This window comes from Numida meleagris, chromosome 14 (assembly GCF_002078875.1).
Source record: "Numida meleagris isolate 19003 breed g44 Domestic line chromosome 14, NumMel1.0, whole genome shotgun sequence".
Classification (NCBI taxonomy): Eukaryota; Metazoa; Chordata; class Aves; order Galliformes; family Numididae; genus Numida; species Numida meleagris.
This window is the reverse complement of record NC_034422.1, coordinates 1,395,412-1,413,565: the sequence shown is the minus strand read 5'-3', so window position 1 is coordinate 1,413,565 and position 18,154 is coordinate 1,395,412. Positions and strand designations below refer to the sequence as shown.

The window sequence follows — 18,154 nt, the reverse complement described above, 5'->3', positions numbered from 1 at the left end:
CCGCGCTCAGCTCGTCCGCCCGGCGGCCGCTGGGGGCTGCGCCGGGACCCCGCGCCGCTCCGAACGTTAACGCGCCCCGCTGGGGGAGAGGAGGCGAGCGCCGCGGCCTTCGCGGCGTTTGGAACAGAACGGGAAAAACCCAGGAAGAAAAAAAAAAAAAAAAGCGAAGGCTCTCAGCTTTGCAGAGTTTGCAACAAAATTGAAAGCGTCAGCTTTGAATACGTGGAAAACCAGAGCGAGCCCCAGGCTGAAGGCACGCCCTGACGTGAGAGCTGGGCTCCGCGCCCAACTGCCCCCCGCTGTCGTCCCGCGCGCTGCGGCACGCTGGGAGGCGCCGGGTTCCGCGGGCGGGGCCTGCAGGCAGCGGCCACGAGCCCCAGGCGCAGCGCGCGGCGGGCAGCGGCGGGGCGCGAGGGGCGGCAGGGCCCGGCTGCTCGGCACGGAACGCGCGGCCACGCGACTGCGCGCAGCTGACGGACAGAGCCGGGCCGCAGTAGCTGGTTCCTTCGCGGCCCCGCGCCTAAGAAGGCGGCTGCTTTGCAGAGTGCCGCTCGGTGCTAAGCTGAAAGCCTTCAGGCGCACCTACAGCAGCGCACTGAGCCGGAGCACAGCCCCGCCGCGGCTGGATGCAGGGCGCTGACTCTTGGAAGCGCGCACTAAACCAGAAGACGCATTTTAGGAGCACGCTTCGGCCACCCAACACGAGTCAGTTCTAAATTAACTTCCCAGAAGGGCTGGCAGGTTAGCGCTTCTTAGCATCCACTGCAGAACGGGGCCGGGACCCGGTCCTTAAAACACCGGTCCTTGTTTGTAAAGGCGTAACAGACTGCACGCCGCAAGCCCTAATTCCACATTTACACTTAACAGAAAGCACTCCCACAAATGCAGCTGTCGCTAAGGGACTGCTGTGGGCTGCACGTTCACCAGGAGAACGCTAGTTACGCACAGGAGCTTTCCAAACAAGGTCTTCAGTAAGCAGCCAGCGTGCACTGCGAGGGAAGCAGAGACACTCCATGCTTAAATTCACATATTGAAAAATTACAAACAATTGTTCCCCTCATCTCCTGGCTCTGAAAATGATGCGTCGTCAAAGATTTCAACAGCACTAGCAAAGGTCCAGATTATTCCCCTTCCTTCTATTTTGAAGCAAGAGTAATTTTAGCTAAGTCCAATTTGGAAGAACTTGAAGGTAAATCCACCAGACCATTGACCAGCCAGCTTTTAGGTTACAAGACCGGAACGTTCTTCATCCAAATGCTATCCAGAAATCATTTGACCTAGGGGTCCTCATCGCTTGGCTTTGGGACATCACAGACTTGAATTAATGGTGTTAGCAACCCATGAACTGTAAACATGGACCGATTAACCTAAGCAGGAAGGAAAACACCTTGAAGTCAATTAAGGATGCACAAGTAAAAGGGGGGAAAAGAGAAGGAAGGTAATAAAAATTAAACAGGCTTTGTCAATATTAAGACAAACATGAAGACAAGAACACTTAGAATATGAGGACAAAAGAAGTTTCCTCCTGTGTTCTGCACAATGGTAGTGAAACCAAACCCGCCCATGTCGCTGCCTTCGCCGCACTTTGCCCCGCAGGCTAAAAACGCATTCCCAGTGAGAGCTCCTTAAATAAAAAGCAAATCCTTTAAATGAAAATTTACATTTATTTTGAAATTTGTAAATGTCATTTCTATCAATTTAGACACAGTTTGACATTATCAGATCAGAGAATTTACAGTGACTCATGGATAACGATTTGGCTTTTACATTCAAATGCTATGTACTTCAAAAGAGCTTTGCTTTGTTATTTCCAAACCAGAAACACTAAAGAACACTGCATTTTGCCTTTCGACCATCTTTGTTAATTAACAGACTTTTGATATCTGCTGTACTCGAAGGGGAACGTGTACAACACTAAAGGAATTCCTTTGTTTGAATGAAGTGAGTACCTTGCTTACAGCTCCACATTTGACTACTGGTTCACGGTAGCATCAAAAGGCAGTACTAAGCAGAAACACAAGTCATTCTTTGTTTAAAATATATTTTCCTCATGTAGACTGCAGAGCCCGATCTACTTAGAAAGCCTTTTTATGAAGATAGAGGTCTCGCTATCCAATATTAACACCATACAAAGTTTAGCAGGTTTCCTTCAGTTTTCATACTGAGAACAGTAACATAGAATTCCATTGCTATCTAACACTAACCTTGTATTAGTGGTTAACAACAAAATTCAATTAATCTATCCAACTTAAATTGTGGTGATTTTATCAATTAATATATATTTTCTCCTACTCTCTAGCAGTAACTTGAAACCAGGCAAGCAATAAATGCTTGTAGGAAAGAGTTTTGATCAATTTGCCCATTACTGGCAAGAATCGTGCCCCTTCAGTGTGTACAACGTAATTAACTGACCTAAGAGAATATCTGAACTTCTCCCTTCAAGAGGGACAGGCTCCCACCACGCATCCTGTAAGGTCACCACCTCTCCAATTCTTAAAAGCAACATTAAGCTCCAAGGCCCTGAAAAAAAAGGCTTATAAATTCTAGAGTATAACTGTTATAATATGCTGACTGTTTGTACTCCAACATTTAAGACTCCTTTGTATACATCTTAATATAAGAGACCAATACTCCCTTCAGTCAGCAAGAAGCACATTGTGGAAGATCTGGGACCACAGCTACAGCTTTGTGCTAGGCTCAAGCATTTCTAACATTAATGACTTTCATAAGCAGTAGGGCTGAGATTTTGTTTTCTAAAAGGAAAATAATACTCAGGTCTCATGTAATACATTTCCTCCCCACTTTTATTTTCCTTGTCCAATGGAACATCATTCATAGTGTGCCAGGAATGCTCTACTGCCTGATGTCACAAGTCTGCTGCATTTCAAGAATCACAGGTGTGTTTCCTGCTCAGGAACAAAGAGCAGGGAAGAATGTGAAAGGACTGTTCTATTAGTTTCAGAAGCCATACAAAGACACGTATGCCATCCTAATCTTCCCTGTTCGTTAAGTCTGTTAATCTAGTTAGCCTGGGTAGGATGATATGCATCTCAACACCCAATGAAACAACAGTATTCATAAGCCTTTAAAGTATATAGAAAACTCAGTTCTATCCTCCGATGCTGTTTCAAGTTTGTTTTATTCACTCTTTTGGATGACCATAAATAAGTGTTTCCACTATGGAAAAGAAAGTTAGCACAGTACATTTTCATGACTGGGGAATGGATTTTCTGAAGACATCTTCAAAAGGGCAAAAGCTTAGAAAAAACAACCTGAACACTGAATTCAGTTCCTTATAAAGTCCCTTGTAAAAATAAAAAAAAGAAAAAAATATAAAGAAAAACTGCAAGGCCCAGGATGACTTATTGCTTTTCTTCATTTTCCTTGGTCTCTTTCTTCTCAGCTTCTTTGCTCTCTTCCTTTACAGAAAGCTCTTCTAGTTTTTCAGCAACTTTATCGGCACTATCATTTTTGTCTGTGCCTGCTAAAAGATTGATGAGGGGGAAAAAAAAAAGTTACACAAAGCAAATAGTCAATTTTCCTGTAACAGGGGGAACAGTAAAGGAGGAAGGCAAAAAGAATAGGGAGGAGAGACAACCTGTATTTAGAATAAGAGCAAAAGCAAAAGAAATTCTCCACTGAGCATTGGAGTGAATTATTCTGTTTCTTCTCTGGTAATTCCTTCCAGTGTCAGAATTCAATAAATACCACTTGAATATTTTAATCACTAAATGAGTATCTAATCATACTGACAGAGAAATACATAACATTTGGTCAGCTTTCATGCTACCCGTAACAGACTCCATACAACATCCAGCCAAGTAAATCTCTCAAGTCCCCAGCTTCTTGTCTATCTCAGATGAAAACCACCCTTCCCAAGGCCCCACCTCCCCAGTTTGAAACTGGGACAGACAAGAAGTTCTTAAGACTGAAAGATTCTGATCTAAATATCAAGAGTGCTGACTGCCAACTACTTGCAATCTGCACTTTAGGAAGATGGAAGTGTTTATTTCACAAGATATGCTCTCTTGTAACAGACACAATTATACAATCCAATACATTAAGCTATTCAATAAAGACCTGAGAAGAAATGCTACCGCTTTAAATACATTAACAGCTATTAGAACTGAATGTTCTATTTGCATGATTATGTATTTGTGGAATTTGGGATGGGAAACTGGAAGGAGGAAATATCATTGTGGTCACAGTTCACTTGTATACTATAAAAACACTTCTGCAGCAGTTCAAAAAAAAAAAAAAAAGAAAAGAAAAGAAAAGCAGTGTCCCAGTAGCAATTGTAACAGCCTTCTGCAAGAAAGAAGGCCTTCATCATGCCTGTGAGTGATTACTCTCGCAGACAGAAAAAGCACCTGAACTGAAGATTGCAGTTCGGTACAGAGTGAGTCTGCTCAAGCACAACGATACACTGGGGGCTATAACCACTCAAACAGCAGAGGCACAACATTTAAGATTTAACCCTTACCTTTTTTTGCTCTCTTGTCTACTTCATTTCTGCATTCTTCAAATTTTGCCTTGAATTTCTGTGCATCTGTTTTGGTAAAGATAGAATATTTTTTTCATTAGCTTTACCTCCTTGCAACACTGAATATTTCTAAGCACCTTCAATCAGAAGTTGTGTAAACAAAACTTGTACGTACTTATAAAGTGACCAAGATTAAGATCATACAAAGTGCTCTACAAAGTTCTTCAGCCACATCTTTGTGCAGATCTTGAGCAGTAAGCCTAAAAAGTCTCTTCACACCTTCAAAATATTTGAAACAAGATTCCAGAAGGAACTATTCTGTGGTCAGTACAACTCCTAGCTGTCCCTGCCCCACAAAAATAAGAATACAACAGTATCCTAACGTGACCATGCGCAGAAGACTGAAGATTACCTATGAACTACTGTCCTTCTCCACTACATTAACTCACAACCATACCACAACTTAGGGTCTCAGCATCAAGTACTAAAGATAAAGCTTGTCTCACAGTATCCAAAGACCTGAACTCAAGTTAATCTTGACTACAGTAGCTAAGAAAATATGATCTTCCTCATGCGTTGGTCTAAGTTACCATAAACAATGTTTATACACAAATAATACAAGCAACAATAGATTGCAAACCTTATCAGTCAAGGTTCTTTTTACCATTAGAACCACAGAAACTGCAATCTGGTACTCTGGCTTGGTGTGACTGACCACACGAGGTCACTGTTGCCCCACAGGAAATTCAGAAGCCACAGAGGAACTAGCTCGAGAAAGACTAATTCCTTTTCAAGTATCTCATAAAAGACATACGAAGGGCTAACTTACGCCCGTTCACCCATCATCTGCTTAGTCAGTACTGCAAAGGGTAAGCAGGCAAACACTAGCATTACACTTGCACAAAAAAACTTCAGGTTAAAAAGTTCCCGAGCATAAAGCTCTGTAAACATTACCGAAGACCTAGCTGTTCTAGGGTACACCAACACACGTAGTAAAGCATGTAACCGACTTCTCTCAGTGAAAGCAGCAACCAGCTAATGCTTCTAGGCGGTGGTAAGACACAGTGTATCTAACAGCAGCTAGCAGTAGTGTTTAGCCATGGAGTATAGCAGTACATAATCAACAAGTTCAGCAGCAGTCCACTCACTTTCCGCATTTAAAAACCGGATTGCCAGAAGCTCAGGCTTGGGGCATTCATCTGCAAAGTCAGCGTGTGTGTTCCAGACCCATGCCCTGTCGCTCCCAGCATTAGGCCTCAGCTCCATTAAGGGCGTGACTGAAAGGCAAGCATTGAAAGAGGTACAGAGCACAATAACACGTTTTCCACACCAGTCTTTATAAATCTGAAGGACTTGTCTGATGCTTACATAAAGCATTTTATAGAGAATTACTTATGGATAAATAAAAAAACAGCAGTGTCCAAATATTTTTCTTTGCATCCTCAAATAAAATGACGCAATGCTATTACTGTATAAGAGTGCTACGTTCGCGATGGTGAATCCTAATTCTGTTTCAAAACAAATGACTTCTATACTTACCTGAGAGATGCAGGCATTAAGCACAAACCTAAAGAACAGTCAAATGCTTTACAAAGAAAAGGCACTCAGAGACGAAAAGACCATTCTTTTACACACTGAAAATACTGTACACTACAAGAAACTACTTAAAAACTAGAAAAATAATTATCCCTACAATTAGTCACGTAATCAGGCTCACTACTCTCTCGTTGATGTAGGGTTCTACTACAAGGGATTACAAAATTCTGCAATGCTGTAAGACGTGTACAGTGTATTTTCAGCCTGTTTGTTCCTCCCCAGAAAACGGAGCCCTTTCCCTGCAAGGCACTACTACAATTACTTAACCCACCTGACTGGGGGAGTTCCAACATTACTGCTCACACCACTCAGCCTTCTCCCACTGCACACAAAGTTTAAGCACGTATATTCCTTGCTTCCCCCTATCCAAATGCCTGGCTCCTGTGTTTAGTTCAGGAGAAATCTAAAGACAGTCAACCTTGCATTTTTATTTATTTATTTTTAAGTTTAGAGATGGGATTACATTGTTTCATTTAATGCCTGTAAAAATGAAAAGGGTCCTTTTGCCTGCCTGCCCATCACCAGAAATTCTGTGAAGAGATCTATACTGCAAGCAGTTTTTCCAGCAAAAACATCTGTTTACGTGGACGCTTTCCTAAAGAAAAGGGTGATTACTGTTACTGGCTGGTGACCATGCTACTTTTGTATCTGCCATTTCTGTCACCCAAAGCCAGCAACACCTGCGCTCTGCTTGTTTGACCTTCTGTAAAGATTTGCCCACAGAAAAATAAACATCATTGCTTCTGTTCTCAGATTTGTATTGTTACTTCAAGCAAGTACTTCAAACTACCTAAATGTAGCTTAACTCCAAAGATACTATATACTCCATAAATAACAATTAAAGTATTACCAAAGCCACCAAGTAGACTAATTTGGTAATGCTTCATGTTGTTAGTTACAATGACTTTCAAATTTGTCTCATCCTTTCATGTTTATTTTTATTCAAAGAGCATCAAGGGAGCAACCCCCTCTTGCTCCAGCAGATCTCAACACACATTCTTCTTGAATAAGTTAGCTGAACATTCCTCTTTCCTGTCAGTTTCCTTCAGAAGCAGAGAAAGGCAGCCAGCTTAGCATCTCAGTATCTGCTTTCTAATGGTTAAACAATTGCTTCTACAACTCAGCCATTTAAGCAATAATTATTTAGCACTCTGCGTTACTTTCTCATTCTTTTATGAAAAAAGTCAGCAAACATTCCTTATAATAAGCAGTATTAAGGCCTACATGTTCTGTGATCATCAGAAAACAACAAAATGTTGGGATCGATCACACTGTGTTTGTCTATCCCCATTAAATGTCAAGGTGTCTTCAGGACATCATCACTCTCGAAAACAAAGAACTTTCAGACTCAGTGTTGCAAGCTATCATCAGAACTACAGCCTCCTGTTCATAAAAAGGAGCAGTCGTGTTTTGATACATGTACTTTTGTGCACAGAGCAAGAAATGACAATATGTGCAGACTACTGTAAGTTGGACACTTGTTTTAAGAGGCAGCAATTCTGTAACTACTGCTAAAAGCCACTGGGCTCTTAACTTTCAGTGTATGAAGCTCCACCAAGCTTAATTAAAAAAAAGGAACAATAGCAAGTATAGCAGCATAAAACATACTGTAATGGTTTGCGCAGATTTTTAGAGTTTTATCCCTCCTCATGAGGAGGCGAATTGTTCCCTTCTCCTTGTGCTTCAGGAGTTTTACATCACCAGTTCCTCGTTCTTTCCATTCTGGAAGGTCATTCTCAGACGCAAATCGGAATAGCTTTGCTCGCCTTAAAGAAGGAAGAACAGAAGAAGTTAGCCTGTACGTAACAGCTTATTGAAACAACACATTCACCTGGATGGGACAGCAGATGTTTTTTAAGCCACACAGGAAAGAAAAAACATTTTGAAAGAACCTTGGGTGGTCCTGTGTGGAGCCACGAGTTGGACTCCATGACCCTTGTGGGTCCCTTCCTGCTCAGGATACTCTGCATGATGCTGTGATCCCTGCTTTTATTCAGCACGCAGTGTTAGAAACTGAGACGTTCTCAAGTTTACTAGCAAGCTATGAGGAATCCTTTAACATCTACACTAGAGTTCATTATATTCTGGACACACTTCAGGAAGTGAACACATTTGGCATTTTAAATTAACATATAAATAACAGGTTTTGCTATTCATAGAATTCCTATATTAGGAATACAATTGCTACAGCCATCCAGCAGTAATTTTAATTCCAGAAATTGAGGAGCCTGAAACTAAGGCGCTTGTGTAGTTCCAAGCCCAGTGTTTGATCTACTGTTAACAAAGTCCCTCACTCTCTAGAATCACTCACTTCCTTCCAACTCCCAACCCCCTGCTACTGCTGCTCTTCAGTTAGGTACAAAGGAAGCCTAGTGTTGCACTGCAGCGCAATGTACCAGCTTTAGAACATTCATTCTTTAATTTTTCAATATGCCAGCATGCCAAAGGAGAAAAAACAGGAATACTTTGGGAGATCAGTCAACACTGACCATAGAGACAGACTGAGGAGCTTAAGACGCTGCTATAGAAAAGGAAATATCTGTTTAGGAGACACTAATTCCAAATAGGTTTTTGTCTGGGATGTGCCTAGGTTCTACGCTGGTCTTCTACACCTCTTGCGGTACATGTTTTAGACTACCATCACATACCTTCAAACCTCTACTTATTACCCAAGTTAAGGTTTTCTTCAGGCTAAATGAGACGCTATTAAAACCAGATTCATGATGTCAGCCCCTTCATGCTGTTCCAGACCTTAATCAGTTCCCTGGGGGCAGCGCTGTCAGTCCTCCCCAGCTCAACCTCTGCCACTACAGCAAACAGCAGCCAGCTTACACTGCCACTTCATACACAGAGATTCCTAATAAGTTTTTCAGCTTCCTTGTAACACATTCAAGCTTAAGTATAACAAGCAGTTAGATAACGTGTAGAAGTATTCTACTTACATCTTGAAGAGCTCTTCCTCATCCTCTTCCAGAGTTTTTATTTCTTGCTCTGGAAGTGAAACTATGGGCTCAAACTGAGGATCGTGGTTAGAATCATCTGCATTTTCAGTAGAAGTATCATGCTCCTCATGTGCTTCCTGGAAGGGGGGAAAAACAAAAAGAAAGATGAACTTGCTGTGTACTTACACACAGGACTATTCAGCAACTGGATCTTAGCAACTGAAACATGCTGTAAAAATAAACCAAATTCACAGCTGAAAATTCACTGCTTTATGTTGATGTACAGTTAGACTAAGAAAGAAGCAGTCTTACACCGGTTTTGTTCTACTATACTTGTTTTTGGTTGCTGAAAAGTCATTTCTCCAGTCATTTGTCCTGCACGATGCGTTTTATGCTACTAACGCACTATTTCTTTGTGGCCAACGACCTACCATTAACGGGAGGGAAAAAAAAAAGAAAAAACAACACTGAAGAAACCACGTCCACCAGCCTAAGTACATCAAGACAGGCAACAGAAGTCCACTGTTCTCATCCTCTGTGTCACAACTCCCCACAGCCAGAAAGATTTTTGAAGTACAGTTGCAACGCTCACGAAGTTATTTAAGTTTTCCTCCTTCAACACTGCGCTCTTTGAGGAACTTTGTTTCTGACTGGAGGGCAAACGGCAGAGATAAGGCTTCCTATGCAGTTGCTCGGGGCCCTGCCCGCACAGCCGCTAAGCCCAGGGAGGCTCCGGCCGCAGCGGGTGAGGAAGGCACCGCACCGTCGTGGCGGGGCACAAAGGTACAGCGGTAGGAAGCGCTCGGTAAAGGAGCCTTCAAGGGAGAGCGATCTGCGAGCTTAACGAGGCCACAAACAGCGATCTCAGGTGGAGAGAACCGATTCGTGCCTTTCCGTCGCCGCCGCTCGAATAGCACAAAGGCAGAACGCGTCCGCACGGCGCATTCACGGCCCTCCCGGCTGGCGGGGCCCGGCGCGGGGCTCGGGGCGAAACGAAGCCCTTTCCTTTCACGGAAAGAAGAGGACGGGAAAGAACATCGCAAAAAACTTTCGGTTCATCAACGATCGCAACCCGCTATGGCTCAGGCGCGTCCCCGACGGACCGGTACGTAAGAGAAGCGAGCCGCGTTAGAGCACGTTGTTAGAAGAGAGGAGAGGGGCGGCCCCAGCGCGGCACCGCGGGCACGCCGGGCCCCGCCGCCACGTGCGGGAGCGGGCAGGCCGCTATCGCGACAGGCGGGACGCGCCGCGACACGCGGCACGTGGGCTGCTACGGGCCGGGCCGCGGGGCGAAGAAAGGCGGAGGGAGCGGGAACGGCCGCGGGGCGCGGGGCTCCGCCTGAACGCAGCCCCAGAGCGCGGCGCTGCCCCGGCCGCCTCCGCGCGGCTCGGCCCCCAACCGGGCCCGGGCCCCGGCCCCGCGCGGCCCCCACCTGCTTCCGTTACCCTCCCATCCCCCACCCTCACCCCGGCCCGCATCTCACCGCCGCCCGTTCCCTCCCGCCCAGCCGACTCCCGCCGCTCGGCGCCCTTCCGCCGCCGCTCACCTTGGTGTCCGCCATGGGGCCGGCTCGTTGCGCTCCGCTCGCCGCCGCTGCGCTTCCTGCCGCGCGCCCCCGCCCCTCCCGCCTTTACCTCATTCCCGCAGCCCGCGCCGCCGCGAGGCACGATGGGAAACGCTCCCTTCCCCTCCGCGCCGCCCGCCCCGCCCCTCCGCCTCACGCGGGGCCCCGAGCCGCGGCCGAGAGGCGCCGAGCCCGAGCTCCGTGCAGCGGCGCCGAGCCCCAGCTCAGCCGCTCTCCGCTCCTCTCCTCTCCCCTCCTCTCTTCCCCTCCCGCCGCCCCCGCCATGGCGGCCCGGCCCAAGATGGCGGCGGTGCTGAGGGAGCGCTTCGGTCGCTGTTATTTTATTTTTTTTTAATCTGGCGCAGCGCGTCCTACGCGCGGAGCGCGGCAGTTCTGAGAGGGCACCCTTTAAAAAAAAAAAAGAATCCCACATTGCAGCGGATCGGTGTTCTTCCCTTTCTCTTCCCGTAGCGGCGCGCCGCTCCGCCCCATCCCGCCCTGCCCGCGGAGCACAGCGGCATGGAGGCGGCCGGGGCCGGCCCCGACGTGTACGGGTACACCCGGGCGGACCTGTTCACCTCCGAGATCTACAAAGTGGAGATTCAGAACCTCCCGAAGTACATCGGGTTTAACGACGTGAAGAAGTTCCTCGCCAAGTACGGGCTGAGCCCGCACAAGATAAAGCTGCTCGGCAAGCAGACGTTCGCCTTCGTGACGTTCAAGAGCGAGGAGGAGAGGGACGAGGCCGTCAGGGTCCTCCACGGCGCCGCGTGGAAGGGCCGCGCCCTCGGCGTGCGTCCGGCCAAGCCCAAGGCCGACCCCATGGCGCGGAAGCGGCGGCAGGAGGAGCGGAACGGGGACGGGGACGGGGCCGCCGAGCCCCTGAGCAAGCGGATCGCCGACGTGGTCACCCCGCTGTGGGCCGTGCCCTACGAGCAGCAGCTGGCCGGGAAGCGGCGGGACTGCGAGCAGGTGCTGCAGAAGCTGGCCAAGTAATGCCGGTGGTAACGCTGCCCTCGGCCCGACGTCGGGCGCGCGTGGCGCTGAACGCGAGCGCGGGGCTGTCCGCGCCGTAACGCACTGAGGGGCCCGGCCCTGCCCCGCGGAGCCCGAGCTCGGGGCCGCTGCTCTGAGCGCCTGAGCGAGCTGCGGGAGTGGGAGTGGGAGTGGGAGCGGACGGCCGAGGGGGGCCCCGCCCAGCGCCCAGGGCCGCCCATCCCGGTTAGCGGCCTCAATATTTTCATTCAGTCCCTTAGATAAAGTTCTGCCTGTGCGTTGGGTACGTTGGTACATCTGGCATGTACCGTTAAAATTGCATTAACTCTCATTTTTGGGGGCTACAGGTCTTGTAACGCTGGAGGTTTGTTTCCCTGTTAAACCACGGGTTTCCTCCCGAAGAAGAGGTTTTCCTCTGACCAAGTGATAGCTTCTTGCACCCTTCGTGAGCCACGAAAGGAAAAAAAAAAGTCTCGTGTAACTGTTAACTTTGCTTTTTCCAAACGTCTACCTTTAAATTTGTTGTTTCTGATGTGGGCAGGGAAATTGGAAATACCAACAGAGCTCTGCTGCCCTGGCTGTTCCTGCAGAAGCAGAAGTACAACAGGATGTGCTGCCCGGTAGAGGGAGTGAAGGCCTCACCGTTACAGGTAACGGAATGCGGGGCTGCGCTGGCTCAGGGAGCTCAGCCTTCAGGTGTCTTAAGAGACAGCAGAGAAACTGAGGGTTTTTCTTCCGCTCACAATTAATCATGAATTGTAGGCGTTGTTGCCCTTCATGTAAATAGTGCCTGGAAAATTTTGCAAGAAGCAGAAGAATAGCTAACTGGATAATCTACCTTTAAAAAGAGGATGCTGTCCCCAGAAGCGTGTTGTAGGCTAATGTAAACGTGTTGCAGAGAGCACAGGAGTTTGCTCTTGGAATAGCAAGTCCTGTTGTGCTTTTTAATTACGGCCATTAGTGCCCATCTGCCAAAGCCTGGGAGTATCTTCCATAGGAACTGAAGTGTCCCTTTACAAACACGTGTAGCCGTATGAGAGTTGTTTCAGAATGAAGTTGGCATATACAAGTAAGTGCTGTATAAATCTCTTACATAACTTTATTTTAAATCTAGACTGAATATCGCAACAAATGTGAGTTCTTGATTGGGATTGGTGTAAATCAAGAAGACAAAACTGTGGGTTGTCGTCTTGGCAAATACAAGGGCGGTACCTGTGCTGTAGTGGAGCCATTTGATACCATTCACATCCCTGCTGTTGCCAAAAAAGTAGTAAAAGTTTTTCAAGACTACATAAGGTGAGCAAAAGTAAAATGAGTTATCTGTAAAAGTTTTGATGTCTCAGACACTCAAGAATACTTAGAACATTAACTGTGAACAACTTTCTGTGTATCTAAGGTATATGAGGTGAATCAGTTTCATTCTTTAGCAGTTCCTGGCCATTTGTTGTGCGTAGATCGCTGGGTGTTTGTTGCTTGCTCCGCTGTTCTGAGGTGGAGCGGCAGGTACCAGGCTAACCCGGCCTCACTGCTGGCACTGAAACGTGTAAGTGCCTGCTCTCTGAAAGCTTCTTCAAATAACTGTAAGACAACTTCACCCAGAAGAATTCTTGTTAGATCTGAGTGATAAAAAGCATCTGCTTGCTTGGCTGATTTGGAGAAGAATCATCCTACAGCGCAACTGCAAAATGTTAATTGGTGAGCAGCAACGCTTTCTTAAAAAGGAGTGACTTCTTTAAAAAGCAATTAAATCCTCAACAATTGAAACCTTAGAGTAATTGTGAAGATGGAAAGTTTCAACTTGCCATGGAGCCCTGAAGGCACTTAAGAAAAGTTTCATTTTCTGAATGTGGTGAGAAGCTGCCTGCGCTCCCTCTAGCTTTGGATGGATTAAAGTGGATGAGCACTGTGACAAGCCAGGGGCAGATTGCTTTGCAGGAGGAGATAGGATCTGCTTCATCAGTCTTTCCAAATCTTAATTAAGGAAAAAAAAAAAAGTCATTCTTTTCTTGACAAATCAGCGTAGCCTCTGCTTGTGCTTAACATTTTTCATCGCTTTACCTGCTGAGCTGCTTTTATTTCAATAAGCTATTGAATGTTATTTCCCCACAACAGGTCTGTGTGAAATAACTGAGCTTCTGAACATTGCAGGTCAACCCCTTACTCAGTTTACAGCCCAGAAACCTACGAAGGTCACTGGAAGCAGCTCACGGTCCGTACCAGCAGGAATGGCCACATCATGGCCATCGTTTACTTTAATCCACAGGTATTTGAGATATAGAACACGCAGGCATGACACACAGCTTTAAATTACATTAATTTGATTTTCTGAATGGTGCATGTGAAAGAGAAATGGAATAGTTACTTGGTACTACTTTTCTATTTGAAATGATCCGATACATGTAAATGAACATTTACATCACTAAATTATCCTCTATATTATATACTGCTACTGTACAGATGGCATATAGTGAATTGTTTCTTTTAAGTCACAAAGATTATTATTCTCCCTCCTTTCCAATGAAACCTTTAGAAATTAAGCAGAGAAGAGCTAGGTGAGCTGAAAGCCGCCCTGGCCAAACACTTCACCGAAGGGGCGGGGAAGGACAGCGGCATTACTTCTCTGTACTTCGTGGAGGAAGGCCAAAGGTAAGGGACTCGGCTTTGCTTTGGGGAATTTGGGTGGCGGCAGAGTTTTGTTGTCTTCAACAGTAAAGTAGGTGGTACTTCCACACCCTTAGTTTATCTGTTTCTAATTCCTGAAGGTAGCAGCAGCGCTACTAATTTGCTGAGCAGTTATTTACCTTTTCCACAAAGCTTCTGAAACTTCCACGTTCCTGTGGTTTTGCCTGGGTAAAGGCAGCTAGCGTTCCTGTGGGTGAACCTGCTGCTCGTGGGTAGCTGTCCCACTGGGGAAGCATTTGCTGCAGGGGATGGCTGTTTGCTCTCAACAATTAAGTTCTGCCTCTTTTTAGGTGCAACTGTGTATAAATGGAACAAGAATTGTAAGAAAAAAAACTCCAGGAGGAGATTCTCTAAAAAGAACACCATTGATGTTGCACACTATAAATTACTATCTAGTATGTAGCAGTAGAGTTTTTAAGAGGACTCCAGCTTTGGGAAAAATCACAACAAACACGCTTGCCTGCTTTTTGTGTCTGTTTCCCCCAGGAAATCTCCCAATCTAGAAGACTTGCCTTTGGAGCACGTGGCTGGCGATAAATACATCTATGAAGAACTTCTTGGCCTCAAATTTAGAATTTCTCCCCATGCATTTTTTCAAGTAAGGATGATACTGGGCTGCTGATTTAACTGGATTTGCATTATTGCCTTCAAACTTGGCTACTGCAGTGTGGCATGATAGTGTATACTTAGAAGATGTAACCTTGTATGCATTTGTTGTGATGAAATACATTTGAGTATTATGTACTGCTGTAAAAACTCAGTAAATGAGCATCAACTTGGCGGGATGTCAAAGGTGGCTTTTCCTTTTGCTGCTTAAGAATTTTGATAGCATTTGCTTCCTGTTGAGTGGCCTTGTACAGAACGTGCAGTAGCAGTTCCATAATCTTTGTAGTTCTTGTTTCGTTTTCTAAGAGGTGATTCTTCCCTCCCAGTGCTTTTAATCCTGAACAAGTAGTCTGTGCTGTTGAAATGGAACATAAGTGCTGAAGCAGAAGTAACATAGAAACCAAAACATTACTTCTCAGAACTGAATGAAACTTTTGTAATGGTGTCATGACTTGGAAGTCAGCCATGTGTGACTTTAAGTTATGTGTAAATGTGACTTGTTTCTTAGAAGTGAGGTAAAAGAAAACCTCTTCTCCTAGCATGCATTAAAACACATGTACTGTTCATGAAGTAGACCAGTTTGACATTAAATTTACAGGTAAACACACAGGCTGCAGAAGTTCTGTACGCTGCCATTAGGGAGTGGGCAGAGTTGAGCCACGAGAGCACCGTGCTTGACATCTGCTGTGGTACTGGAACTATTGGGATTTCTTTGGCCAAGGTAAGTAACATCTCTTCCTGGATATAATCTTTTAACAGAAGACAAAAAGCAGCTTATGACAAAAGAGAATACACGGTGTATGCATGTATATATGTGTGTATACACACATGTACTGTAGGGAAAGGCAACGGCAGATAACCGGTTCTAAATGACCCAAAAAAGAGTGATGGTCACAATCCAGTTAAAGAAAGAAAGAAAGATTTGCTTACCCGTCCCAAGGGTCAGGGCTCACCAAATACTCCAGGAGGGATCTTCAGCTAGAGATGCTTCCCTTGTGGCTCCCAGCCCTTTAATGAGGCTTAGGGAGGGCTGGAACCAGGGTCCACCCCTTCTGGTCACAGCTGAATTGCCTCCACCTGTGCCCCCAGGGCTGGCTAGGTCTCTTCACCGGGTTCTCAATCATTGGTTCAGGCCTTGACTTAGCAATTCCTATACATTATATATATAATTGATTTCTAATTAAGTTGCTTTCAGCTATTGGTGAAAGCTCACTCTTGTGTTGAGTGCCCAAAATTATCTAGAAACTAAAAGTCAAGAGGCCATAATTCTGTAGGATGGCCAGGTTGGGATAAATGGTATTCATCCCCCAGTTTCAATCTAAGAAAGCCCCCATTACTTGCACAGGTTTCTTCTCAGCTTTTTCTGGCTGCAAGGCGTTAGTTCTCTAGCCAGATATTACTCCAAGTTCCCGTTAACTACTGATGCTATGAATAACTGCTACATTTCTGCATCATAGGCTGATCTTTTCCCCTTCATTCTGTAGAAAGTGAAGAAAGTGATTGGAATTGAGCTCTGCCAAGAAGCTGTGCAGGATGCCAAAGCCAATGCCCAGATTAACGGTTAGTTAAGCTAAAAGGCTAAAAGCTGTGTTTTCTAGGAAGCATGGGAGTTACTCAGCTAGTTCACCTTATCCAAGAAGCTGGTGATTACATATTGTCCATAATAAGCTTGTCCATTTTAACTGTATAATCCCTCCTGAAAACAAAATTGCATGATAATCTGTATGATCGGTTTTCCTGCTGACAGCTAGCATCGATGTTTGTTTTCTCATACATTGAACACTTCATTGCAAATGTGAAACGAAGCCACGGTTACGCTTATAAACAAAACATTAACAGCTGCTATTTTTCATGGGCTTTTGCTTGAGTCTAGATAATGACACATGCATAAATTACTGCTGTTTAAATAATTTGATGTACCAGTCAGTGATTATTTACGTTTCTGGTAGAATAAACAATTTGTAGTTTGTAAGACATAAGGCTTGAATATTGACAGTATTGAAACTTGGGAGTATCAAAAGATGCTGTAACATTAATAACATTTAATTGTTTTTATAGAACTGAGCAATATTGAATTTCACTGTGGGAAGGCTGAAGATATCGTTCCTTCCTTAATTAACGTATTAGCTCCCCAGAACCTGATTACTATTGTAGATCCACCTCGAGCAGGACTGCGTAAGTTTACCTCTTGAGTTCTAAGTGCATTCTCCTAGTTGTTTTTTGGTGGGGTGCCCAAGAAAATACCAATGGAATAAATAAAGTGGGAGACTGTAACTTGAAGTGGTGGAGTACCGCACCGGTTTTGTTTGTGATGGAGTATACGCTGGAACTTTTCTTCAGTCTGTTGACACACACATCTGGTCTCTTCTTTTCATCGTCTAGATTCCAAGGTAATTCTTGCAATTAGAAGAGCTGAACAGCTGAAGAAGCTTATCTATGTGTCCTGCAATCCTAGAGCTGCAATGAATAACTTTGTGGAGTGAGTAGTTCTTGTATTAAATAGACTAAGTGAACGTGGTAAGAAGAAATTAAATAAGTGCAGCTGGGGAAGGGTGTTGAGGTTGGCTTTTTTAAGTCATATTCATTGAAGTTTGCTTCAAGGTGAGAAGTAAAAGGCACTACTTTTGGAGCTACCTGTGTGCAAGGGGTGCTGACAAACCCTGTCACGGTGTGAGGCTTGGGCAAGAAAAATCTTAGAAGAGTAGCAGTGATAAACAGCATGGTAAAATATTAATGCAGTTCTTCCTCCTCTGTCTTCCCCACCAAGTCTTTGCCGAGCCCCTTCCAACCGAGTCAAAGGAGCCGCCTTCCGTCCCGTGAAAGCAATGGCTGTGGACCTCTTCCCTCAGACCAAGCACTGTGAGTTACTGATACTCTTTGAAAGGGTTGAATATGCAAACGGAAGCGCTGCTGAAGCAAAGCCTGATGCTGCTCAAGTCACAGCAGAAGGCAACGAGTCAGAGTGCTTCGATGGTAGCAGCCCAGCTAACGCTGATGCAAACCAGGTGGCTTCCGTAGCTATAGAGACAGCATGCAAAGAGGAGTCAACTTAATGCCTGCAAGATACTTTCCAGAAACTACTTCTGCGTCTTAACTGCTTCAATAATATTATTGCTGTAAGACCTAGGTAATAAATCTTTACAAGAGAGCGGCTGCAAGGCTTCCACTTATTTCATCACAATACCAACTCGAATTCAGTTTAATTATTTCCTATTAGGCCAAATCCAGCTTTTCTCAGCCTGCCCTGGGGGAAATGTAGGTGGGTGAATTAACAGATAGAGAGT

General features: G+C 45.3%; 2 protein-coding genes across 2 annotated transcripts; one reads left to right on the top strand and one right to left on the bottom strand.

The window, feature by feature from the left end:
- Positions 1,645-10,717, bottom strand: RANBP1 (RAN binding protein 1). The gene is made up of 6 exons (XM_021412293.1): positions 10,569-10,717; positions 9,022-9,158; positions 7,688-7,845; positions 5,632-5,760; positions 4,484-4,549; positions 1,645-3,484 (listed from the first exon to the last, which is right to left on the bottom strand). The coding sequence occupies exons 1-6, from the start codon at positions 10,581-10,583 to the stop codon at positions 3,363-3,365; spliced, it is 627 nt and encodes a 208-aa protein (XP_021267968.1). The 5' UTR covers positions 10,584-10,717; the 3' UTR covers positions 1,645-3,362.
- TRMT2A (tRNA methyltransferase 2 homolog A) lies at positions 10,957-18,018 on the top strand. Its single transcript, XM_021412292.1, has 11 exons — positions 10,957-11,578; positions 12,124-12,232; positions 12,697-12,878; positions 13,731-13,845; positions 14,113-14,228; positions 14,751-14,862; positions 15,469-15,591; positions 16,355-16,430; positions 16,929-17,045; positions 17,253-17,349; positions 17,638-18,018. Exons 1-11 carry the CDS (start codon positions 11,106-11,108, stop codon positions 17,921-17,923), a joined length of 1,806 nt encoding a protein of 601 aa, XP_021267967.1. The 5' UTR covers positions 10,957-11,105; the 3' UTR covers positions 17,924-18,018.

Excerpts from the sequence above, each read along its gene's own strand:
- RANBP1 (XM_021412293.1), bottom strand. Across the intron at positions 5,761-7,687 it reads AATCTGCGCAAACCATTACA|TCACGCCCTTAATGGAGCTG; the intron begins GTATGTTTTATG and ends CTTGCCTTTCAG. Across the intron at positions 3,485-4,483 it reads AGACAAGAGAGCAAAAAAAG|CAGGCACAGACAAAAATGAT; the intron begins GTAAGGGTTAAA and ends TCAATCTTTTAG.
- TRMT2A (XM_021412292.1), top strand. The coding sequence starts at position 11,106 with ATGGAGGCGGCCGGGGCCGGCCCCGACGTGTACGGGTACACCCGGGCG. Across the intron at positions 12,879-13,730 it reads GTTTTTCAAGACTACATAAG|GTCAACCCCTTACTCAGTTT; the intron begins GTGAGCAAAAGT and ends TGAACATTGCAG. Across the intron at positions 16,431-16,928 it reads AGCCAATGCCCAGATTAACG|AACTGAGCAATATTGAATTT; the intron begins GTTAGTTAAGCT and ends TTGTTTTTATAG.